General features: G+C 45.2%; 1 protein-coding gene across 1 annotated transcript in view; it reads left to right on the top strand.

Annotated features, from left to right (window-relative positions):
* Positions 1-26,060, top strand: part of FAM178B (family with sequence similarity 178 member B) — a 219,152-nt gene that overhangs the window by 117,089 nt on the left and 76,003 nt on the right. The window contains exons 7-8 of the mRNA XM_067470607.1: positions 4,266-4,356; positions 22,198-22,329. Of these exons, the coding sequence (XP_067326708.1) occupies positions 4,266-4,356; positions 22,198-22,329 (223 nt within the window). The remainder of the gene's footprint in view (positions 1-4,265; positions 4,357-22,197; positions 22,330-26,060) is intronic.

The following is a 26,060-nucleotide window of genomic DNA, read 5'->3' as shown; positions in this document are numbered from 1 at the left end:
TTGGATGCTTTCAGCTCTGCTGTTGTTACTTTCCATATAAAAATCAGGGGTTCACATCACTTCCACTTCAAAAAGTGCACACAGGTACAAGATATTCCTAAACAATTGGAATCTGCCTTCCAGTTGTGGAGCCCATTGGTCCATCTGTGTTCCAGTTGTGAAGCAATCCCATTCAGTGGTATACTTACAATGGGATTGGAGTGTCATTTCCCAAAGAATTCTGTCCCTGGTATAACTTTCCTCACACACCCACACTTCGAGCATTGCAGAAAGTAAGGTGCCATATATACCCATGTATAAGTTGACCTAATGTATAAACAGAGCACATGTTTTGGAACAAAATTGTGGATTTTGGTGGATAAGTCAAAGTCATTCCATGGAAAATGCTACCCCACCAAGGCATTCAAATAAGACAGAGGCAGCAAGGTGGCAATGAGACTAGAGCAGTGGTTCTCAAACTTTCTAATGCCGCGACCCCTTAATTCAGTTCTTCGTGTTGTGATGACCCCCAACCTTAATTTTTTTTGTTGCTACACCATAGCTGTAATGTTGCTACTGTTATGAATTGTATGTAAATATCTGATATACGGGATGCATTTTCATTCACTGGACGAAATTGGCCACAAATACCTGATACGCCCAAATTTGAATATTGGGGGCTTGGGTAGGAGGGGAGGGGGGAATGATTGATTTTGTCATTTGGGAGTTGTAGTTGCTGGGATTTCTAGTTAACCTACAATCAAAGAGCATTCTGAACTCCACCAATGATGGAATTGAATCAAACTTAGCACATAGAACTCCCATGACCAATAGAAAATACTGGAAGGGTTTTCTGGGCATTGCCCTTGAATTTTGGAGTTGTAGGTTCCCACTAGCACTAACCCTAACCCCTGCCTTGAAGGGACTTGCTGGCGTGAGCCTCCCTCCTGCCTCGCACGCTCTCCCTCACCCCACAAATGTGCACCACGCTGCCATGCACCAAGCACACCCGCTCTCCCCTCACACTTGGTGTCTCAGGAACAGCCCTCCCCTTGGCTAAGGGGCCGGCCGATCACAGTGGGGTTCCCGACCCCCAGGTTGAGAAACGCTGATCTAGAAATTCCTAGATGTATCCTCTTTAGGAGTTTACTAGGTCCTCCAATGTAATCCTATGGGGCAAGAATATCTTGGAATTTCCTGCACAGCATATTCCTAGAGAGATCACTGATTGGATGCTGTGGTTACAGGGGTCTCACTATAATCTGAATTTCAAAAGAGCCACCCTGAACCTATTGGTGGGATAGGCTTCACTTAGTGCGACAGTTTCTGAATAGTTTCAGCTAATCACCTCTCAACAAAGGATGCGTCCAGGCAGTAAGAAACCACATCTTGTAAACTGCTAGGCCATTAAATGCTAATCAAGGTGGCCAATTGAAACATTCACACTGGCCTCCAACAGACAAGAGTTTTTTCTCCCACCTCGGTCTTTCCACAGATATATAAACCTCAGTTTCCTAGTTTCCAACAGACCCCTCAACCTTTGAGGATGCCTGCCATAGATGCGGGTGAAACGTCAGGAGAGAATGCTTCTGGAACCTGGCCATACAGCCCGAAAAACTTACAGCAACCCTGTTTCTGAATATAAACCTGAAGCAGATCCACAGCCTCCTATGGACACAGCGGCTGCCACTTCAATTCCATTTCTGAAGAAAAGATAAACATCAGTTTCCTTATTTTTTAATTTCTATTTCCCTTCCTACCGGCCAGGGTCAAGAGATATCATGGGATTTCTTGCCTGAAGTACAATACCAAAACATGTCAGGCCATAACCCTATTCTGCTATTCCCTTTGAGGCTCCCTGTTGCTTAGCATGGGAACACCATTCATTTCAAGGGCTTTAAGCAGCACCGAAGCAGGTTATTTGAAGGGCTTCAACTTTCACAATCCACCCAATCAACATAGCCAGTGGTTGTGCATAATTCCAATTTTTACCATATTTCAATTTTTCCAGGAAAAAAAAGCCTTCAGAAAATGGGTCAGGCAATGCATTTCCTCCCTCTGAATTCTTCTTTTCTCTGCTGGGCTGTCACATCTACTGGTGTGAGCAAATAGCAAACAGAACACTCCTGCTAAACCACTGGCCTGTGTTCAGTCTCTCACCTGTTTTGTACTTCAGACTTTTATCCTGTTATTATGCCGGCTCTACAGATGTATCCCGTTTCTATATATTGCTCCCATGGCTCTGGGAAACCTCTGGCAGCAGCAGGCACATCAATAACTCTCTTCACCAACAAGTCTCTCTCTAATCAGCCCAACGCAGCCTGGCGATGCGAGGCTCTTTGCCGACACCTGCCTAGGACCAAAGCTACCGAAGCCACTTGGTCGGGGTCCAAACCCCAAGCGGAGGGAAGTTAATTAAAACAGATTTCCTGTGTTCTGATGATACAAAGTGATGACGTCGGTGGGAAACAAGACTGGCATTTTGGCACTCCTGGACCAGAACCAGCCTCCATTGGCTGACAGGTCCACATAGACAAGACAGAAATGCAGCTCTTTTCTTGTAACTGGAATCCACTGGGTTCTAGTCTCCAAAGCAACAGAATACAAGCTTCCCCCTCCTCAATGGGACATCCTTTCCAGTACTTAAAGATGGCATCCTATGGACTTCCATGAGAAAGAAAAAAAAGGTTATGTGCCTGTAATGGTGTTCCGTTGTGTGGTCATCTGTGAATTCACACAACCCCATCCATCCTCCCCCTATGGCTGATCCACTCTCCTCAGGTGCTAATGTGGGATTGAATGGGAATCGCACTGGCCATGCGCACAGAAGGAGAGGCAGGGTTTCCATCACAGCTTTTGAAATAGTGCACCATCCAGGATACCCATTTGTGTGAGTTTACATCACCCTATAGTAGTGGTTTCCAACCTGTGGACCGTGGCCCACTGGTGGGCTGCGAGACCTAAAATAAAGTTTTCTGTGGGCGAGCAGATGGCTACTACTGGATGGCATATGGTCTGTATCAGAAACTAGAGCTGATGTGGTCTGTCCAGTGCAATTTTCTGAATAAGCATCCCAAATAACCAAACCGAAACTGATTTGGGTTGTAGGTTTTTTTGGGCTATATGGCCATGTTCTAGAGGCATTTTCTCCTGACATTTCGCCTTAGGCAAGCATCCTCAGAGGTAGTGAGATCTGTTGGAACTAGGAAAATGGGTTTATATATCTGTGGAATGACCAGGGTGGGACAAAGAACTCTTGTCTGTTGGAGGGAGGTGTGAATGTTTCAACTGATCACCTTGATTAGCATTTGATGGCCTGGCTGTTGTTTGGTGTGTCTTGTTAGTGCCTGGGGCAATCTTTTGTTGAGAGGTGATTAGATGTCCTAGTTTGTTTCTTCTCTGTTGTTTTGCTGTTGTAATTTTAGAGTTTTTTTTTAATACTGGTAGCCAGATTTTGTTCATTTTCATGGTTTCCTCCTTTCTGTTGAAATTGTCTACATGCTTGTGGATTTCACTGGCTTCTCTGTGTAGTCTGACATGGTGGTTGTTGGAGTGGTCTAGCATTTCTGTGTTCTCAAATAATATCCCAAATAACCAAACCCAAACTGATTTAGGTTGTTGTAGGTTTTTTCAGGCTATATGGCCATGTTCTAGAGGCATTTTCTCCTGACGTTTCGCCTGCATCTTTGGCAAGCATCCTCAGAGGTAGTGAGGTCTGTTGGAACCCAGTGATTCCAGCCATGAAAGTCTTCGACAATACACAAAAACGATTTGTAAGCCTTTTGGTATAAATGTTGGAGAGTGGTCCCTGGTCAAAGTGGTCCCTGGTCCAGCAGATTGGAGGAGGGCTAATGTGGTCCCAATCTTCAAGAAGGGAAAAAAAGATGACCCAAACAATTACCGCCCAGTCAGCCTCACGTCGATACCAGGCAAGAGTCTGGAAAAGATTGTCCAGCATCTGTCTGGCTGAGCACTTTAAAGGCCCCTCCCTAAAGTACAAGCCCCAGAATTCTGCAGGAGGCAGAAACTGGATTTAAAGTAGATCCATGCTCTAGTCTAGAGTGATGAGGCCAAGAGAACCCCTCAAAGGGCCACAGTTACAAGTAAGCAACCTGTTTCTTCTAGATGTGAACACCCCTATATACTCATGCATAAGCTATGAGTATATCTCCCAATGATATGGAGGTCTTCCTGTAAAACTCTCCATGGATTCATTCACCAGTCATACTGAATGGAAGACAGCAAGGATTGGAACTGGGCCTAATCTCTCCCTCTTTCTTCTCTAGACAACTACGCAAGAACCTGAGCCTGTGCTTCATGACCAAGCTGCTTGGAAAGACCCAAATGGCGAAGAGCCTCCTGCAGAAAGAGAATCAGGTTAGTGGGAAGTAGAAGCATGGGGAGATGATGGTTTTAGTCCCATCTGGGCTAAGTGAGCTTCTGCGATGTAGATTGCTGGCCCTCCATATATATAAATTCTGTACCAACAGATTCAACCATTTGTTGTTGTTCATTCGTTCAGTCGTCTCCGACTCTTCGTGACCTCATGGACCAACCCACGCCAGAGCTCCCTGTCGGCCGTCACCACCCCCATCTCCTTCAAGGTCAATCCAGTCACTTCAAGGATGCCATCCATCCATCTTGCCCTTGGTCGGCCCCTCTTCCTTTTGCCTTCCACTTTCCCCAGCATAATTGTCTTCTCTAGGCTTTGCTGTCTCCTCATGATGTGGCCAAAGTACTTCAACTTTGTCTCTAGTATCCTTCCCTCAAATGAACAGTCGGGCTTTATTTCATGGAGGATGGACTGGTTGGATCTTCTTGCAGTCCAAGGCACTCTCAGAACTCTCAGATTCAACCATGCACAGCTTGAAAATATTCCCCCAAAATAACATTTCCAAAAAAACAAATCTTGATTTTACCATTGTATGCATCATAGAACCATAGAGTTGGAAGAGACCTCATGGGCCATCCAGCCTAGAAGCAGGAATATTGCATTCAAAGCACCTCTGACAGATGGCCATCCAGCCTCTGTTTAAAAGCTTCCAAACAAGAAGCCTCCACCACACTCTGGAGCAGAGAGTTCCACTGCTGAACGGCTCTCACAGTCAGGAAGTTCTTCCTAATGTTCAGATGGAATCTCCACACCTGCTCTCCCTTCCCCACTTGGAATCTCAGAAACAGCCCTCCCTTTGGCTGAGAGGCCGTCCAATCACAGCGGAAGAGGGCTTTTGGTGGGAGGATTCACCGTCTGTTTCTAAAAAGGAAGAGAATGACAGGCAGAGAGATCTTCAGCTTTCTCTGCCAAAGAGGTTCCTAAAGTCATCAGAAATATTGACGACCCCTCTGAAACACACCCAGGGGTCCTGACCCCCAGAATGAGAAACACTGGTTGTTCTGTCGCGTGCTGGGCCTGTAACAGCTGTCTTTTCTATAGGACATATACTTTAAGCCCAGCGGGAAGCCAGGGTGCCTCAAAGAGAGGTTCTCAGGGATTTTTCAGAAGTGATGGTCTTTAGAGTCTTTAATGATACAACAAAGTCTTTATTATGGAACAAACAACAAATCTTCAATGGTTCAAACAACACTTCAAGGCTTTCTTAGTCTAGTCCTCAATGGACTAGTACCTGACTTTGATTAACTGTACTTTCTCTGTAGGAAAAAAAACCCCTATTTAACCTCTCCCAGGCTGTTTACTATCTATGCCTCATTGGTGTGGGTCCTACTACCAATTCCAAATGCATCTGGGTATAGAGTAGACCTACCAGGCGAGGCTTGTAGATATTTCAGCGGGAGTTCCGTGGATTTGTAATGCTGTCCTCCCTCAGAGAATTCTTTGAAAACTTCAGGGCTGTTTTCCCTCTGATTGCTGTGAGGCTGAAAGGCTGTGAGCTCTCAGTCAGAGCCTTGGGACCTTTTCCCTGGAATTTCTGTTCCTGTTTCCCAGGATGTTCTTGAGAAAAGAAGCTTTTCTAGGGGACGAGCTGGTCTACATCCTATAGTTTAGCTTCCTTATATGAGAAAGCCCAAAAAATTGCTCCTTACCCTCCCAGAGCCCTGAACAAGGGGCAGAACCAAAGCTTAATTATGATGGACAGGAGGCCTGCCCTATGACTGCAAACACATAACAGAAAGACAATAAAGTTGGAGCTCCTGGTACAGCCGTACCAGCACACTGGTCTAGTTGCAGGTTAGGCCTCCCATGCTTCCTATAGCTTTGGCATTCTTCACTTTTCTTCTATCTGGTGAACTTTTAAGGAACTTTTTGCCTTTGTTATGGTTTCCCAAAGAAAGACAGATCTAGCTTAGGTCTTGCTGGGTTCAAAACTAAGCCCTGGGTTTTATAAAGGAAAGGAGTTGCCGACCAGAGCTGTAGATTCTTTTTTCCCCCTGCTCCAGCAACTGAATGTAATTTTGAAATTGCCGACTTGGCTTATTCTAAACCCCATCGCAGCAGAAACTCCTCTGGCTTTGCCGCTTCTGCACAGAGGCAAAGCGTGCAGGTGGGCGGGTTATTTCTGTATATTTAGCTCGATATATGTTTAGTGATTCATCCCGGCAGCTAAGCTATTGTTTAAATATTCTCCAGGACTTCTTTTTAAGGAAGAAGAATAAGCAATCAAGAGACACAATGGGGAGCAATGGGAATGGACGTGAGCAGAGGAGAGATCTGACAGATTGCTTTCTCTCCCCAATCCCCGGCCTCTCCCCGCCTCCCCTCCGGCACTCTGTCGAAATGAAATTTCTGCTGATTTGTTAACATTTCCAACCCGCAATGGGGTTATGCAGAGTTGGAGTTGCTCTGGAGGCTGGAGAGGAGTGTCGGCACAAGGAAGAGTTTGGAAAAAAAAACTAGGGCAAGTCTGTACAGAAATGTTTTTGGAGTTAACAAACGGGGCGGGGGGGGGGGGGGAGTTGGTGGAAGCGGGGAGGACTGCCAACTCAGCCCATGAAATCTGTGCAACAAAACAACACTTTGCCAAGACCAGGGTAGGGCAAGGTGGCAGACAGGAGCCAGATCCAGAGTTGGTGTTCAGTCTGCGGCTAAAACAGAGTACTGGAGCCTGAGCTGGAGGGCCTGAAGTGCAATATTATTTGTTATTTATTAGTTAACTAGCTTGGGGACCCGTCGCTGCCCGGGTTATTTGAGAAAGGCATTGTGTGTCAAGGTTGGTCTTCATCAGTTATTTATGTGACTCGTAGTGCTCTTAGGGAGTTCACTTACTGGTCCATCTTCCTCCAAACTGCACCAGGATGTAGAGTGGGTCATGGGGGCTCTGTGTGCCACGTTTGGTCTTGATCAGTCATTGGATTAGAGTTGCAGCGGTCTCGGGAAGTGAGTGGAGGTACTTCAAGTCCCATCATTCATGGTCCATCCTCCTCCAAGCTGCAGTAGGATGTAGAATGGGTCATGGGTGCTCTGTGTGCCAAGTTTGGTCTTTATTGGTCATTGTTGGTGGCCGCAGTGGTCTCTGGGAACCGAAGTGTTGGAAAGTACTACAAATCCCATCATCCATTGTCCGCCCTCCCCCAAAACTCACAGGGATGTAAAAGGGGTCATGGGGGTTATGTCTGCCAAGTTTGGTCTTGTTCAGTCATTGGATGAGGGTCGCAGCGGTCTCGGAAAGCGAGTGGAGGTACTTCAAGTCACATCATCCTGCGCCACTAGGGGCTCCTGTTGAGGCTGGCCAATCAGAAACCATATGCAAATTTCCTTTCCCCTCTCAGCCACTTGAGAGTATTGGAATGTTTTGGCTGGCCAATCAGAGACCATGTGCAAATTGTACCACAGTGGCAGCCAATCAGAAAGCTGCCACATACACCTACGTCCGCCGCATACATACATACATACATACATACAATGACTTTTAGATAGATATAGATACAGATAGCATATATACGAGGGCCACGGTGGCGCAGCGGGTTGAACCGCTGAGCTGTGGAACTTGCTGACCGTGGAGCGGAGTGTTAGCCCCATTTTCTGCCACCCTAGCAGTTCAAAAACATGCAAATGTTGTGAGTACATCAATAGGTACCACTCCAGCGGGAAGGTCGTCATGCTGGCCACATGACCTTGGAGGTGTGTCCTGACAATTCTGGATCTTTGGCTTAGAAATGGAGATGAGCACCAGCTCCCAGAGTCGGACTCAACTTGACTTAATGCCGGGGGGAAACCTTTTCCTTTACTTTAGCATATATTCACGATATTGCCTGATGTTGGAGGGGCCGCTGCCCCCTGTTTTCATCCCTTCTTTCCTTCTTTCCTTCCTTGTCTCCTTTTCCTTTCTCCCCCTTCCTTCCTTCTCTTTTCCTTTCTTTCTCTTCTTTTCCTTTCTTCCCTTCCACTTCACTTTCTCCCCTTTCCAGTTGTGAGAGGGCCTACCTCACAATGTCTCCATGGCAACATGGTTCTCTCTTTCCTTCCCTCCACCCTGTCACCCGTCACCTTTCTTTCTCAGTGATATCACAGAGGGCCACTTCACCTAGGAATAGCCAACCTTTCATTTATCAGACTTAACAAAATGAAGTTCAACAGGGACAAATGCAAGATACTCCACTTAGGCAGAAAAAAACAAAATGCAAAAATACAGAATGGGGGACGCCTGGCTTGAGAGCAGTACGTGTGAAAAAGATCTTGGAATCCTCGTGGACAACAAGTTAAACATAAGCCAACAATGTGATGTGGCGGCAAAAAAAGCCAATGGGATTTTGGCCTGCATCAATAGGAGCATAGTGTCTAGATCTAGGGAAATCATGCTCCCCATGCTCTATTCCGCCTTGTTTAGACCACACCTGGAATATTGTGTCCAATTCTGGGCACTACAATTTAAGAGAGACACGCTGGAATGGGTCCAGAGGAGGGCGACTAAAATGATCAAGGGTCTGGAGAACAAGCCCTATGAGGAGCGGCTTAAGGAACTGTGCATGTTTAGCCTGAAGAAGAGAAGGCTGAGAGGAGATATGATAGCCATGTATAAATATGTGAGAGGAAACCACAGGGAGGAGGGAGCAAGCTTGTTTTCTGCTGCCCTGGAGACTAGGACGCAGAACAATGGCCTCAAACTACAAGAAAGGAGATTCCATCTGAACATGAGGAAGAACTTCCTGACTGTGAGAGCTGTTCAGCAGTGGAACTCTCTGCCCCAGAGTGTGGTGGAGCCTCCTTCTTTGGCTGGATGGCCATCTGTCAGGGTGCTTTGAATGCAATATTCCTGCTTCTTGGCAGGGGGTTGGACTGGATGGCCCATGAGGTCTCTTCCAACTCTATGATTCTATGATTCTATCAACAGCTACTCCAGTCACATCACAGAGGGACACTTCACCTAGGTAGAGCCTTTGTGGTACAGACAGATAGACAGACCGACATACATACTTTGAATTTTATAGCAAGAGATAGTCCTGCCCTACCTTTCTATCAGTGGGTTCATGGCAGTCTGCATGTTTTTTTCCCCCGCTTCATCCTCACCTAACATGGTTAGAAGTTCTCTGATACAAAGCACCCACGTACCAGCCTTCCAGGACTTTCCAGCTGCAAGCCACAGGCTTAAGAAGAAGCTCTTCTTTTCGTCCTTTGATCTGTATCCTGTCTGTCTTCAAAAACTGGGACTGAAGGCACCACAGAACAGGAATAATTCAAAGCGTCTAGATAAAAAACATGTCAGCAAAGAAATGCCATTGTTGTTGTTCACTGCCTTGAGCTCAACTTATGGTGACCCTATAAACGAGAGACCTCCAACTGTCTTCAGCATCTCAGGCCTTGCAGACTCAAGGTGTCCACGGTGACTTAGACTCAATCAGGGAAGTCACAGTGGATGCTCTGAGTTGTTGTTTTTTTTGGTCGTGTCGGGAGCAACTCGAGAAGCTGCAAGTTGCTTCTGGTGTGAGAGAATTGGCCGTCTGCAAGGACGTTGTGCAGGGGACGCCCAGATGATTTTGATGTTTTTATCATCCTTGTGGGAGGCTTCTCATGTCCCCACATGAGGAGCTGGAGCTGATAGAGGGAGCTCAACCGCCTCTCCCCGGATTTGAACCTGCAACCTGTCGGTCTTCATTCCTGCCAGCACAGGGGTTTAACCAACTGTGCCACCAGGGACTCTGAGGCCTGGGCTGCTGAGGATGTGGGATGATGGAAGTTGGAAGCCACTCATTATAGGGCTGTCATAAGTTGGGCTGTAGATAAGTGTCTCTGTAGATCTTAGAAAACTATTTCTTGAAAACTATTTCTTAAATCAAGAAATAGTTTTCTAAGATCTACAGAGACACTCGCTGGAACACCTCAGCAAGCAAGAGTCCAAATGTGGCAGGCTCAAACCCAGAACCTCAATCAATGGCAGATACCAAATGAGAGACTCCCCCAACTGCCAACAATGATGGATCAGGACCACAATTTACACAGAAAGCCCGCATGACCCATTCTACATCCTGGTGCGGTTTGGAAGAATTTGACAATGGATGATGGGACTTGCAGTCATTTCACTCACTTCCTGAGACCACTGAGACCCTCGCCAATGGCTGATCAAGACCACACAGAAAACTGGGGGACTTGGAAGGCAATGAACAGACTGTGCTCTGGCACCACGAGATGCAGAGCCAACCTTAAGAAATGGGGCTACCAAGTGGAATCCACGACATGCGAGTGTGGAGAAGAGCAAACAACTGACCACCTGCTGCAATGCAGCCTGAGTCCTGCCACATGCACAATGGAGGACCTCCTTGCGGCAACACCAGAGGCACTCCAAGTGGCCAGATACTGGTCCAAGGACATTTAATCAACTACCAAGCTTGCAAACTTTGTGTTTTGTTTGTTTGTCTGATTGTTTGTTTGTTAAAAAATGCAATGCAACTGTCTGGTCTGCCCCTGACACGATAAATAAATAAAATAAGTTGGGCTCAACTTGTTTAATGTGATCCTCTTCTTTTCCTACTGCCTTCTACTTTAATAAGCATTATCATATTTTCTGGTATTTTTTAATTGTGTCAGAAGCAAGTTGAGGGTACAGTTAAAATACATTTAAAAACACAAAACTTTGCATTGTGCTAAATGTTCTTGGACCAGAAGCTGTCCAGTTGGAGTGCCTCTGGTATCGCTGTGAGAAGATCTCCATTGTGCATGTGGCAGGGCTCAGGTTGCATTGTAGTAAGTGGTCTGTGGTTTGCTCTTCTCCACACTCGCATGCCGTGGACTCCACTTTGTAGCCCCATTTCTTAAGATTCGCTCTGCATCTCGTGGTGCCAGAGCACAGCCTGTTCAGCACCTTCCAGGTCTCCCAATCTTCTGTGTGCCCAGAAAGGAATTTCTCACCCAGTCTCAGCCACTGATTGAGGTTCTGGGTTTTAACCTGCCACTTTTGGATTCTTGCTTGCTGAGGTGTTCCTGTGAGTATCTCTGTAGATCTTGGGAAGCTGTTTCTTGATTTAAGGCATTCACAGATATCCGAACAGAGGATGGGCCAGAGATGTCACTGCCTTGGTCCTTTCATTGCTGGCTGCTACTTCCCCACAGATGTCAGGTGGTGCAATACCAGCTAAACAGTATAATTTCTCCAGTGGTGTGGAGCGTTGACATCCTGTGATAATGCATCAAGTCTCATTAAGAGCCACATCCACTATTTTAGTGTGGTGAGATATGTTCCACACTGGGCATGCATACTAAGCAGCAGAGTAGCATAGCGCAAAGGCAGATGTCTTCACTGTATCTGGTTGTGGCCCCCAGGTTGTGCCAGTCAGCTTTCATATGTTATTATTTCTAGCGCCCACTTTTTGCTTGATATACAAGCAGTGCTTCTTGTAGGTCAGAGAATGGCCCAGAGTGACTCCCAGATATTTGGGAGTGCTGAAATGCTCCAGTGGGATTCCTTCCCAGGTCATCCTCAGAGCTCAAGATGCTTGTCTGTTCTTAAGGTGAAAAGCACAGAGGGTTGATCTAATACTGCTGGGGAGGGAGTTCCACAACTGAGGGGCCACCACCGAGAAGGCCCTGTCTTTGTGTTACGGAAACCTTGTTAGAATCATAGAACCATAGAATCCTAGAGTTGGAAGAGACCTCATGGGCCATCCAGTCCAACCCCCTGCCAAGAAGCAGGAATATTGCATTCAAATCACCCCTGACAGATGGCCATCCAGCCTCTGTTTAAAAGCTTCCAAAGAAGGAGCCTCCACCACACTCCAGGGCAGAGAGTTCCACTGCTGAACGGCTCTCACAGTCAGGAAGTTCTTCCTCATGTTCAGATGGAATCTCCTTTCTTGTAGTTTGAAGCCATTGTTTCGTGTCCTAGTCTCCAGGGAAGCAGAAAACAAGCTTGCTCCTTCCTCCCTGTGACTTCCTCTCACATATTTTTACATGGCTATCATATCTCCTCTTAGCTTTCTCTTCTTCAGGCTAAACATGCCCAGCTCCTTAGGCCACTCCTCATAGGGCTTGTTCTCCAGACCCTTGCTCGTTTTAGTCGCCCTCCTCTGGACGCATTCCAGCTTCTCAATATCTCTCTTGAATTGTGGTGCCCAGAATTGGAATTGGAATTGTTGTTGTAAATAGTGCAACCATATTATTTTACTATAAAGACAAGCCTCCTATGGAAGAGGAGTGTTTTTGTCTGTGTGTTTTTGTTCTTTTTCTTACCCTGGGCTATTGGTGCTGGGTCACGTTGCTGCTGATAAGTAACTCTGCTATGCATTTATGAGGAATGTCTTCTGTTAATAAGCCCACTCACCCAACAGGACAATCCTCAGCCCTATGAGAATTGGGGCTGGTATTACATCTGAGACAACACTAGCCAAATCAGCCACTGTCTTGGGAACAGAAGGTTGATAAGAAACACTAGCCTGCAGTGCCCCATCTTCTTAGAGAGCTAAATATATAGAATGGGGGATGCCTGGCTCGAGAGCAGTACATGTGAAAAAGATCTTGGAGTCCTCGTGGACAACAAGTTAAACATCAGCCAACAATGTGATGTGGCGGCAAAAAAAGCCAATGGGATTTTGGCCTGCATCAATAGGAGCATAGTGTCTAGATCTAGGGAAGTCATGCTCCCCATGCTCTATTCTGCCTTGGTTAGACCACACCTGGAATATTGTGTCCAATTCTGGGCACCACAATTCAAGAGAGATATTGACAAGCTGGAATGTGTCCAGAGGAGGGCGACTAAAATGAACAAGGGTTTGGAGAACCAGCCCTATGAGGAGCGGCTTAAGGAGCTTGGCATGTTTAGTCTGAAGAAGAGAAGGCTGAGAGGAGATATGATAGCTATGTATAAATATGTGAGAGGAAGCCACAGGGAGGAGGGAGCAAGCTTGTTTTCTGCTTCCCTGGAGACTAGGACGCGGAACAATGGCTTCAAACTACAAGAGAGGAGATTCCATCTGAACACGAGGAAGAACTTCCTGACTGTGAGAGCCGTTCATCAATGGAACTCTCTGACCCGGAGTGTAATGGAGGCTCCTTCTTTGGAAGCTTTTAAACAGGGGCTGGATGGCCATCTGTCAGGGGTGATTTGAATGCAATATTCCTGCTTCTTGGCAGGGGGTTGGACTGGATGGCCCATGAGGTCTCTTCCAACTCTTTGATTCTATGATTCTATATATTTTTGGAGAGGAGTGCCCAGTTGCGTGATCTAGGAGTGGTTGTTTCTCCAAAAGTAACTGAATTGTGCTTATGTGTTTGCTTTCAAATGGAGATGAGAAAGGGGAGAATGGATTTAACAGTGGACTCCATCTTCCGCAGGAGTGCTTTTTTTTTTTTTTTTGTAAACAGAACTGCGGGGGGGACACCCTTTCCGCCCTCCATGATACCTCTTCAGTCCCTATAAGGCCCTGGCGAAGAGCGACAGCACCAAACAGTTGAGGGTTTAGACTCATTCGTCCCAAAGTGTGTTGCTCTCCGCCTCACCCGATGGTGCTCCTCAGGCCCCAATCTCGGTCTGGTTTTCAAGCCTAAAAAGGAAATGGTACAGCAAGCGGATGGGAGGGAGCCAACTCCAGCCCCCAAAGGAGTTGAAAATGCCACTCAGAAAAGCAGCCTTTGTTCCCTGACCTTCTGTAGGAGAGGAAGTGGGTTCCAGCTGAAAGGGGGCCATTCACATGAAACTGACCGATGGCCACAGTTTCTCGAGCACGTCTTTGTTTCCCATCAAAATGGCACGAGACAGAGAGAGACAAACAGACAGACAGACCGAAAAGTGGGTATCAATGTGGGTGTTAGGCTCAGCTTCTAGGTCAAAACACCTATTTAAGAGGCAGCGCTGTTGCTGGAGCAGAAGGAGATGAAGATCCCTGCCGAAGGAACCAGTGAGACTAATGTGCTCTCCCTGGACCCATTGGCAAAATACTCCTGTTTGATCATGCCATTCAGTACCCCGAGCCCTGTCTTTGTACTGTCATTTAAATCCCAGACTTTGCTGCGTTTACAGGAAAAGTGTAAAGCTTTTGAACCGTCAGAAATTAAGTACCAGTCAGATATTAGGAGGGGGGGGGGGATATTTTTGGCTGCCAGTCTTTGATCTGCTCAGCCCGTAATCCAGCCATGTTGATGAATAGTTTTTTTTTAAAAAATACAACACTGCATACAAATTCGTATGCCACATATCCCAAAATACCTATTGCATCGGTACCATAAGTCAGTACTGCTCGGCCCTGGACTGTCCTGAATTTCCCGAACTCAAGGCAAAGACATATTCCTTGGCTAAGTCTGGCAGAACATGTCAGAAATATTAAAAATTAACTAGGTATTTTTAATTACAAAAATGTGAGTCAAGCACTGAAAGGATTAAATAGATGCAATAACTCGGCAAAAGCTGCAGTTCAACATAAGCAGGTGTGCCTGTAGCTTAGTGGCCCTCAGTCTGTGAGAGGTTGCTGTGGGAAAAGGGCTTCGGTGTGTTAGTAAGCCTCAGTATGAGTGGACCTCAATGTTAGTTTGCCTCATTGTGAGAGAGGCATCAGTGTGAGAAAGCCCTCAGTGTGAGAAGGCCTCAGTGAAAGAAAGACCTCAGTGTGAGGTAGGCCTTAGTATTAGTACACCTCATTTTGAGAAGGCCTAGTGTGAGAAGCTTCATTGAGAGAAGCCCCAGGTTGAAGGACATTGTGTGTGAAGCTTCAGTGTGAAGGCTGCTGAATGTAAGGCTACTGTGTGAAACTCCTGTGTAACTTCGGTGTGAAAGGAGGCCCTATGAGAAAGAAGCTGCACCGGGATTACTTGCTTACTTACTTAGGCGATCCCTCGTTGGACGAGTAAGATGGTCTTCCTTGATGACTATTTTTGTGGGTTTGTAGGTGGCTGTGGAGTCCTATTCTTGACCCGCATCTTCTCCCACAGTGAAGGCATTGGTTTCCAGGTGGAAGGTGGTCCTGGTCGGGGTTGGCTTGACGCGCCTTCCTCCTGGCATGTTTCTCTCTTTCACCCTCCACTCGTGCCTCCTCGAATTCTGCAGCACTGCTGGTCACAGCTGACCTCCAGCTGGAGCGCTCAAGGGTCAGGGCTTCCCAGTTCTCAGTGTCTATGCCAGAGTTTTAAGGTTGGCTTTGAGGCCATCTTTAAATCTCTTTTCCTGTCCACCAACATTCCGTTTTCCGTTCTTAAGTTCAGAGTAGAGCAACTGCTTTGGGAGACGGTGGTCAGGCATCCGGACAATGTGGCCAGTCCAGCGGAGTTGATGGCAGAGGACCATCGCTTCAATGCTGGTGGTCTTTGCTTCTTCCAGCACGCTGACGTTTGTCCGCTTGTCTTCCCAAGATATTTGCAGGATTTTCCGGAGGCAGCGCTGATGGAATCGTTCCAGGAGTTGCATGTGACGTCTGTAGACAATCCACGTTTCGCAGATTGTGGCGCAGCTGGCTGAGTGTCAGCTGCATTAAGATCACTCTGACCAAAAGGTCATGAGTTCGAAGCCAACCCGGGTTGGAGTGGGTTTCCAACCAATTGTGTAGCCTGTTGTCAACCTTTGCAACCCGAAAGACAGTTGCATCTGTCAAGTAGGAAAATTAGGTACCACCTTAAAAAAGTGTGGGGAGGCTAAATTAACTAATTTATGAGGCCATAAAAAAGGCTCCAGCAAAGCACTCCAGCAAAAAAAAGCATGCGGGAATGCGGAAGTACTTCATCAGTGTCGCAGATGGACGATGAAAGCAACAGCTCCCCGGGCGGCCAGAAAAAGTTAAATAGCCTCTGTGCATGTCTGTATATATTGTATGTCAAAATTGGCATTGAATGTTTGCCATAAATGTGCACACTGTAATCCGCCCTGAGTCCCCTGCGGGGTCAGAAGGGCGGAATATAAATGCTGTAAATAAATAAATAAATAAATGTTTATTTGCATGAGAAAGAATCCCAGCCTGGAAGCAAAGAAAGAAGTATAGAGAACTTTGTTTGTGTTATGGAAACCTTGTTCTTGTAAATCAGGGGTTCTCAAACTTTTTAAACAGAGGGCCAGGTCGCATTCCCTCAAACTGTTGGAGAGCCGTATTATAATTTGAAAGCAAGAAGTTGGAAAAAAGAATATACTGGAAGAAATTATTTGAGCTTCGCAGAGGTGGTGGCCAATGCCATCATAAATGCTGCTGTGTTTGACAAACTAACCCATACATATATAGTATATTCTATTTGCACTTCCATATGAATGAATAGCATAGGACTTCGTTGTCCAATCACATGTAAACCCTTCCAAATGAAGCTCAGCTGGCTCTCTCTCTCTGCTGTCCTTCTACCAACTGGTAATAAGCTTTCTTATTTAGACTGGCTTTCAGCAAATCCAGATTTTCCATCCCTTGGATTTACCATTAATCAGAGTGGAGACTGCAGTCAAGAAATCAGAAAAAGACAAGAACTTGGAAGAGCAGCTAGGAAGGAACTATAGCAGATCTTGAAGGGTCAAGATGCATCAGTGAATACTAAAGATAGGATAGTCCATGCTATCTCATTGCCCATTTCTGCGTATAGTTTTGAAGGCTGGTCAGTGAAGAAAGTTAATAGGGGAAAAATCAATTCATTGGAGACGGGGTGCTGGAGAAAAGTTCTGCAGACATCTCATACTACTAAAAAGACAAACAAAGAGGTCCCGGGGCAAATCAAGTCTGAGCTCTGCATAGATGCCAAAATGCCTAAACAGAGGTTCTTGTCCTATAACGAGAAGACATGGATCACCAGAAAAGAGAGTTTCATCTATGCTGACGATCGTGCCATCACCTCTCAAGCAGGGAGTTTTGAAGTGGTTGAACAGAAGCTCTCCGAAGCTTTAGGTGCTCTTACTGCGTATTACAAGGGAAACCAGCTGGTTCCTAATCCATTGAAAACACAGACATGTTCTTTTCACCTTAAGAATAGACAAGTATCTTGAACTCTGAGGATTACCTGGGAAGGAATCCCACTGGAGCATTGCAGCACACCCAAATACCTGGGAGTCACTCTGGACCATTCTACAAGAAGCACTGCTTGTATATCAAACAAAAAGTGGGCGCTAGAAGCAATATCTTACGAAAGCTGACTGGCACAACCTGGGGGCTACAACCAGATACAGTGAAGACATCTGCCCTTGCACTATGCTACTCTAATGCTGAGTATGCACGCCCAGTGTGGAACATAACTCACCACACTAAAACAGTGGCTGTATCTCTTAATGAGACATGCCATATTACCTCAGGATGTCTGCGCCCAAAACCACTGGAGAAATTACACTGTTTAGCCGGTATTGCACCACCTGACATCTGTAGGGAAGGACCAAGGCTGTGACATCCCCAACCTATCCCCTGTTTGGGTATCAGCCAGCATGCCAATGCCTTAAATCCAGAAATTGTTTTCTAAGATCTACAGAGATACTCACAGGAACACCTCAGCAAGTGAAAGTCCAAAAGTGGCAGGCTCAAACCCGGAACCTCAAGCCATGGCTGATACCAGATGAGAGACACCCCCGTGGGCACACAGATTACACTCTGGCACCATGAGAAGGAGAGTCAACCTTAAGAAATGGGGCCACAAAGTGGAGTCTATGGCATGGCAACGTGGAGAAGAGCAAACCATAGACCACCAATTATAATGCAGCCTGAGCCCTGCCACATGCACAATGGAGAACCTTCTTATAGCAACATCAGAGGCACTCCAAGTGGCCAGCTACTGGTCAAAGGACATTTAATATAATGCCAAGTTTCTAAACTTTGTGTTTTATCAAATACATCACAACTGTATCCTCAATTCGTGCCTGATACGATAAATAAAATAAAACCCCTCCCTCCTGACCTTCAAGAGAATGAAAACGTGACTTTGTGACCAAGCCTTTAGAGAACTTGTGCAATAGATAGGCTTGGAACTATGTGCAGTAACCATTGAAACGGCCCAGATTACGCTTGTGGATTACGTGTTTAACTCTGACTATATTGTTTTTAAATGTTTTAATAGTTTTTAATGTGCTTTTAATTCTATTTTAATATTTCTTTCAGTGTACATGGTGTTTTAAGGCATCAAATTGTTGCCTGTATGTAAAGCCGCCTTGAGAATGCAAATAAATAAATAAATAACACAAATAAACAAATGCATAGTAGCTTTACACACAGCAGCCTTCACACTGGAGGTTTCTCACACGAGGCTTCTCTCACACAGAGGTTTACCTCACACTCCTCAGGACGACACTATCTTTGGCCCAACAAGCTTTCGGTCTACTCACTCTCCTCAGGACAATACTAGCTTTGGCCCACTGGCTTCAACAGGTTTCGTCCTACTAACTCTTTTAGTTTGACTCACACTTTTGTAATCAAAAATACACAGTTAATTTTTAATATTTCTGAAATGTCCATCCCGAGGAAAGAAGCTAAGTTTCTCTCTTGCTGTGTTCGGATTGTGACATGCAAAGGAAAAATGACCTGATTCTAAAACTTCTACTTTGAGACTTCGTTTGAGGAAAGCTTGGAAAAGTGATCATTTTGTACTCTTGACAGGAGAAAAGCTCCCAGAATCCTGCACTGGGCATGCTGATTGGGGAATCTGGGTCCCCAAAAAGTCATTTTCACCCTTTGATCTGTCATCCTTTTTGATGAGGGTTTGTGAAAATAAAGGAATTTGCAGCCACTTCATTGGTTTATTGGGAGGAAGGGGCTACCTGATGTAGTGCAGTGTTTTTTAACCTTCCCAATGCCACGACCCCTTAATACAGTTCCTCATGTTTTGGTGACTCGCAACCATAAGATTATTTTCGTTGCTACTTCACAACTGTTATTTTGCTACTGTTATGAATTGTAGGATGTATTTTTATTCACTGGACACAAATACCCGATACGCCCCAATTTGAATACTGGTGGGGTTGGGGGGAATTGATATTTGGGTGTTGGAGTTGCTGGATTTATAGTTCAGCTATAGTCAAAGAGCATTCTGTGATATCGAAAAAGAATTTAGGGGTCTTTGCCAGGAGGCAGAGACCTATCAGACTCATCAAAGAGTTCATTGCACTGGTGAGACAGAAGAAGCACCCAATATTTCCCCTGATCTTTCCCAATAAAAGGTCTCACCAAGTTGAAGAAAAGTAACTGAGTTGTTTATTGCGATCCAGCTGGAAAGGATGCAAAGCCGCAATATTTCATGAGGCAAACATACATTGAATACAAAATAAAGCCTTTTTATACATGTACAGAGCTGTCTGATTGGTTGGTGCTTTACAGCTGGGAGGAGGCTTGGCCGCCTCCTGAGCTCCTTAACCAATGGGTGAGCTCACGCCACTTCGACCTCCTGGCCAATCAGGAGAGAAGGAGGCAGGACGAGAGGGAAACAATGAGAACTGGAGTGGATTATGGAAATATGTGGTGTCCATGTGGTCAGCGAGTCCTCAGGGGGCCTTCTAGCCAGCCAGCCAGCCAGCCAGCCAGCCTATTGTCTTTGATTGGTGGCAATAAACATTGAAGACTGGCAAACCTGCCAAAAACTGGATTTTCCTGGTGCTGAGCTATGGAAACAGAGAGGTTATCTTGGCTGAAGTTTTCGTGGAGAAAGGTTTGAATGAGAAACAGATCAGGACAAAGTGTGGCTTTCTGAAGGCCCCTTTCTCCTGTTGAGATATGATCATCAATGCCAAGCGGGCATCATCCGCTGGGGGGACCAACTCCGAGCCCCAAGGTTTCTGCCCATTGTATGGTTCATGCAAATAAGTCTTTGATAGAGTTCCTTTCAATCAGGCGATGTCCTCCTTCCCAGGATCACCCAGGGAGCTTCTGACATTTTTATACATTTTTTCAATAAAAGGGAATAGGACAGAAGGGTCAGGCAAAGGTCATTCATAGGGGGATTGAAAAGGTAAAGTTTCCAAAAAGTTTCTGAGAGTCCTTCAGAAGGGAAAAAAAGTCCCATAGAAGTTCAAGAGAGTACATAAGTGTAAAGGGAGGTGGTTTCTCAGTAATAAATGTGTTACCTTCTGCTATATATGAAACATAGGGCATAAAACCTTGATTAAATGTACAAAAACATGGGAAGGGTCCTTGTTGTTGTTGTTAGTGTCTTGGCAAATTGACCAAGGCTTAACCCTTATTATCCAGTCTGGTGTCCTTGTCCTTAGCAAAACTATAACTTACTATCTTTTATGGGGGGGGGGCGGGGGTCATGTTCGACTTCATTTTAACAAATCATGGTAAGCAAACCATGTAATCAGTTCACCTTAGAGTTGCAATAGGTGTGAAATGACTTGAATGCATACAACAACAACAACGGGTGGATGCCTGCCCGGTTTGTTGGCAGAACAGGTTAAATCTCACATGAGGTGTATAGGCTGGCTGAGTCACCAAGTCACAACTACAAACCGGTTGGCTGTAATAGAGCAAAGAAGCAAGCAAAAGGTATAAACGGCAGGCCTGCAAGCCGCTACTTGTGCAGGACCTTGGGCTCATTTGTAACTGAATTGCTTCAATTGTTTTCTGTAAACAGCCTGGCAGCACATCTCCCTGATATATTATGTTTTACTTCCAGCTCCCACTGCCCAAGATAGTTGGGAGGAACTTGGGAGTTGTGGTTCACAGAAAGCACTTTTTCCATGTGTTTCTCACCCGGGGGGTCTGGACCTGGGGGGTGGGGACGCAAGGGTGTGTGAGAGGAGTCGACAAAGACCATCGGAAAACACAGTATTTTCTATTGGTTATGGGGGTTCTGTATGGGAACTTTGGGCCAATTCTATCATTGATGGGGTTCAGAATGCTCTTGGATTGTAGGTGAACTATAAATCCCAACAACTCCAACTCCCAAATGTCAAAGTCTATTTGTCCTAAACTCCACCAGTGTTCATATTTGGGCATACTGAGTATTTGAGCCAAGTTTGGTCCAGATCCATCATTGTCCATAGTGCTCACTGGATGTAGGTGAACTACAACTCCATAATAATAAATAACAATAATAATAATCATCATCATCATCATCTTTATTTGTACCCCGCTACCATCTCCCCAAGGGACTCGATGCGGCTTACATGAGGCCGAGCCACAATACATCAATAAACAAAACATCAAATAAAACAATCAATACAATACAATTCATATAAATCACATAAACAAAAAATAGGCAATAAACAATCAACAAGCATTTAAAACCAATGGCCGGGCCAAATGTAATAGATTAAAATAAAAAAATAAATAACTCAAAGTCAATGCCCACACAATCCTTCCAGTATTTTCTGTTGGTCATTGGAGTTCTGTGTGCCAAGCTTGGAAAGAGAGGTAACAGGATGAGAGTTTAGGAATGCATCTTAACCTTCTCTTCCAAAGAGTGTTGCTACCCACCACACTACAACTTCCAGGGTTCCATTGCACTGAGCCATAGCAGTTAAAGTAGTGCAATCAGAGGCAGGCCTAGGTAATTTTCGATGGAAGCAACCAGTATTTTGGGCTCTTCCCCCCGCCCCCCAACCAGTCACTGATATATATTTTCTGTTCGTTGTGGGAGTTCTGTGTGCCATATTTAGTTCAATTCCATCATTGGTGGAGTTCAGAATGCTCTTCGATTGTAGGTGATCTATACATCCCAGTAACTACAACTCCCATATGTCAAGGTCTGTTTTCCCCCAAGAGTGCCTCAAGAGCGCCCCTGGGCAAAATCAACTATACTACAAATGCTTACTTTGCGTAATGGGTTGAGCCGCCCCTGACTACAATTCTGGCGTTTAGATGCACCCTAGGTCTCCCTTGTTCCCTCATGAATGTGGAATCCCATGAACCTGACATTGGTGTGACGGCAGCTAATCATGTGCCCTTCTCTCCTTTTGCCTCCAGTTGGAGCAGCTTGGCCATCTCCTCCCCCTGACAAAGCCTGCTGCTCTGAAGAAAGGCTTGCAGAAGGAGTTGAGCCTCTCAGAGATTCCTGGGAGCGGCCAATTGGAGGCACTTGCTGAACTTGACCAAGAGGTAAGAATTGTGTCTACAGTCTACACTACGACACCCGTACCCACAGAAGGTATGTTTGTGGACTTACTGTGGAAAAATTAAACAACAGGTAATGACAAACCCTATTGAATCCTTCTGGTGGAAGATGACCGTGAAGTCATGCCAGAGGATGTAGCAGATACCCATAAATGCCTTTTCTAGTATTGCTAGGTTGGAGTGTTGTGTTATTTCCAGGCTGTATGGCCGTGTTCTAGCAGCAATTTTGTCAGACGAGTGGGCTTATTAACAAAAGACCCTCCTCATAAATGTACAGCAGAGTAACTTATCAGCAGCACCAGTAGCCCAAAGTAATAATAATAATAATAATAATAATAATAATAATAATAATAATCTTTATTTATACCCCACCACCATCTCCCCCAACGGGGAACTCGGAGCGGCTTACATGGGGCCAAGCCTGAACAACAAATTAAAATACAAAAATACAAATTGCAATAAAATAAACAACATAACAATAAAGTATAAAACATCAAAGCATATAAACAATATACACCAAACATAGAAACCAAACATAATGACAGAGAGCGGGCCGCATATACATAAAATGATTTAAAAACTCAGGGTGAGAAAAAGGGGCAGAACTGTTTGTAGGGAAGAACTCATAGAGAGACAGAGAAATAAACAAACCTTCGTATGGGGGGACGGGGGGACGGGACGGACTCCTGGGCCAAGAACGTTGAGGGAGCAATAGCATAAGATGATGTGACTAGTACTCTCTGAAAAACACACAAACCATTGTTATCTCTTCCATAGTAGGTCTTTCTTTGTAGTAAAATAATATGGTTGCACTATTTACAACAACAAGGTTTCTATAACACAAATCAAGTTCTGTATACTTCTTTTTTTGAACAGCTTCCATGCTGGGCTTCTTTCTCATGCAGATAAACAGCTTTGCTCTTACAGAGCCTCTTCTCACACCAAACTTATACAGGAGCTTCACACAGTAGCTTTACACATAACAGCCTTCACTCTGGAGCTTCACACACAGTGGCCTTCAACCTGGCACTTCCTTTCACCAAAGCTTCTCAAACTGAGTCCTACTAACACTGAGGCCTATCTCACATTGAGGCCTTTCTCCCACTGAGGCCTTCTCACACTGAGGGCTGTCTCAGACTGAGGCCTACCTCACACTGAGGCCTCTCTCACTGAGGTCTGCTAACACTGAGGGTTCTCTAAGCTACAGGCACACCTGCTTATATTGAATTACAGCTTTTGCTGAGTTATTGCATCCATTTAACCCTTTTAGTGCCTGACTCATATTTTTGTAATTAAAAAAAAAACCTAGTTAATTTTTAATATTTCTGACAAATTTCTCCTGACATTTTCCCTGCATCTGTCACTAGCATCTCCAAAGATGCCAACCATACAATACTCCAGTACTCTGGCTGTGAAAGCCTTTGACAATACATTGAATATTTCTAGGTTCTCTATAGTTAGTAGTCATCTTGTAGCAAAAGCATACCATAGGACCATGCTTGAAGACCTAGAAAATGCTGAGAGAGAACATATTTTTCAGATGCAGGTAAGTGAAATTCCAAGTGAATATGGAAGTATCCTGTATATGTTGATGTCATGGAGGATTTATGAATGTAGTAGATAAGGTTGCAATGGAGACAGGGCCAGCAAAGGCAGAGTGTTGAGGTTAATAGCAACCTAAGGCTTTCCTGTCCTTTTCAAACTTAGTTGGCAACTGGGAGATTGGGACAGGGTATAAACTGATTTTTCAAACGTGATATTGTTATGAGCTATCCTTGTTATAATGCAATGTGTTTGTGAACTGGTTGGGTCTTCAGTTGGTAATAAAGAGCTATTCCTTGATGGAGAAGAGGGGGCCAGAACAGATGTGTTGATCCGACACAGTTGGCTTCACATTTGGCTTCTCCTTCCCTTCCCTCCTCTTCTCTCATGGGGACACACACCCTTGTTTACATTTTCTCTCTTGGCATGCTGTTTCTTGCTTGCAGCTTTGATATCATTATTTGTAAGATTTTTTAAAGCAATCTTGGCCAATTGGGAAACACCTTGGCAGTGTTGCATCGTTACACAACCATCCAAGTATTGTTCTCCTTCTTAACAGGTTTTCTGCTGTCACATAGTGGTTTGAACTTTGGACTAGGAGTTTAGGACACCAGGGCTTGAAACAGTCTTCCTGCTCTCAGTTTGATACGAGAATTTTTAATGAAACTTATCTCGCTGCTTTGTGGAACAGTTCTAATTCTGTATATTTGGTTTGCAGAGGATATGGGAGAGATGGCATGTAACCTGTGAAACGCACCTAGTGTCCATTTCATCTTAATCTTATCGGTTAAGACGTCTAGCACAGTGTTTCTCAACCTGAGGGTCAGGACTCCTGGCAGGTCATGAGGGGGTGTCAGAGGGGTCGCCAAAGACCATCAGAAAACACAGTATTTTCTATTGGTCATGGGGGATTTGTATGGAAAGTTTGGCCCAATTATATCATTGGTGGGGTTCAGAATGATCTTTGATTGTAGGTGAACTATAAATCCCAACAACTACTGTGCTGTTGCACGCCGGGCCTGAAATAATGTCTGTTTACAGAACGTGGTCTCTGTATGACCAACGGGACACCGGGTGCCTCAGCTGAAGGGTCCCTTAGATTTCCCAACACAAAGTTCTATTGAGGCTCAAAATAAGTTGAAACAAAGTTCTTTATTTGGGCTTAAATCTTCAAACAAATGAATTAAATGCTTTATAACCTTGGAAAACCGGTAGCTTCCTCAATCTGCCAAGGGGCAGGCAACTGGTGGTAAACTGTTCCTTTCTTCCTTAGGGAAATCCTTTGACCCCCCTCCCTGGGCAATCTCTCTTTACCTTGCTGGCGTGAGGCCCCTACTCCCGGCTTCAAGCTGTTTTATGGATAGCCCAAGTGGTCCCTTACCAGGCAAGATTCCTGTAAATCTGCCAAGCTGAAAGGTGTCCTTTAGTTTCACCACGAAGGCTGTAGGAACTATTTCTTTGCTCCCCAGCAGAGGTATGGATCTATTTCTTTAACCCCCAGCAAAAGCTGTGAGAAGTGAAGCCTTTGTGCACATGGGAGAGAGAGACCCACACGTCCTGCTGTTAGGCTCCAAACAGTGAGACTGAACAAAGGTCCCCTTTTGCCTCCCAAACCCTGGGAAAAGAGGCAGGTCTAAAGATTCTAACGATGATTGCCAAGTTGTTGGCCCTATGATTACAACCTGAGGGAAGCTACCTTATTGCAAAATGCATGGCTTAAATAGATTCATGCAAACTAGCAGTGCAAGAAAAGGAATTCAAATCTCCTGCCACTATCGTGCCAGCACAACTACAACTCCCAAATGTCAAGCTCTATTTTCCCCAAACTCCACCAGTGTTCACATTTGGGCATATTGAGCATTTGTGCCAAGTTTGGTCGAGATCCATCATTGTTTGAGTTCACAGTGCTCTCTGGATGTAAGTGAACTACAATTCCAAAACTCAAGGTCAATACCCACCAAACCCTTCCAGTATTTTCTGTTGGTCATGGGAGTTCTGTGTGCCAAGGCTGGTTCAATTCCATTGTTGGTGGAGTTCAGAATGCTCTTTGATTGTAGGTGAATGATAAATCCCAGCAACAACATCTCCTAAATGACAAAATCAATCCCCCCTAACCCCACCAGTATGCAAATTTGGTCGTATCGGTTATTTGTGCCAAATTTGGTCCGGTCAAT

The sequence above is a fragment of the Anolis sagrei genome, chromosome 7 (assembly GCF_037176765.1).
Source record: "Anolis sagrei isolate rAnoSag1 chromosome 7, rAnoSag1.mat, whole genome shotgun sequence".
NCBI classification, from domain to species: Eukaryota; Metazoa; Chordata; class Lepidosauria; order Squamata; family Dactyloidae; genus Anolis; species Anolis sagrei.
This window is presented reverse-complemented; position numbering and strand designations above follow the sequence as displayed.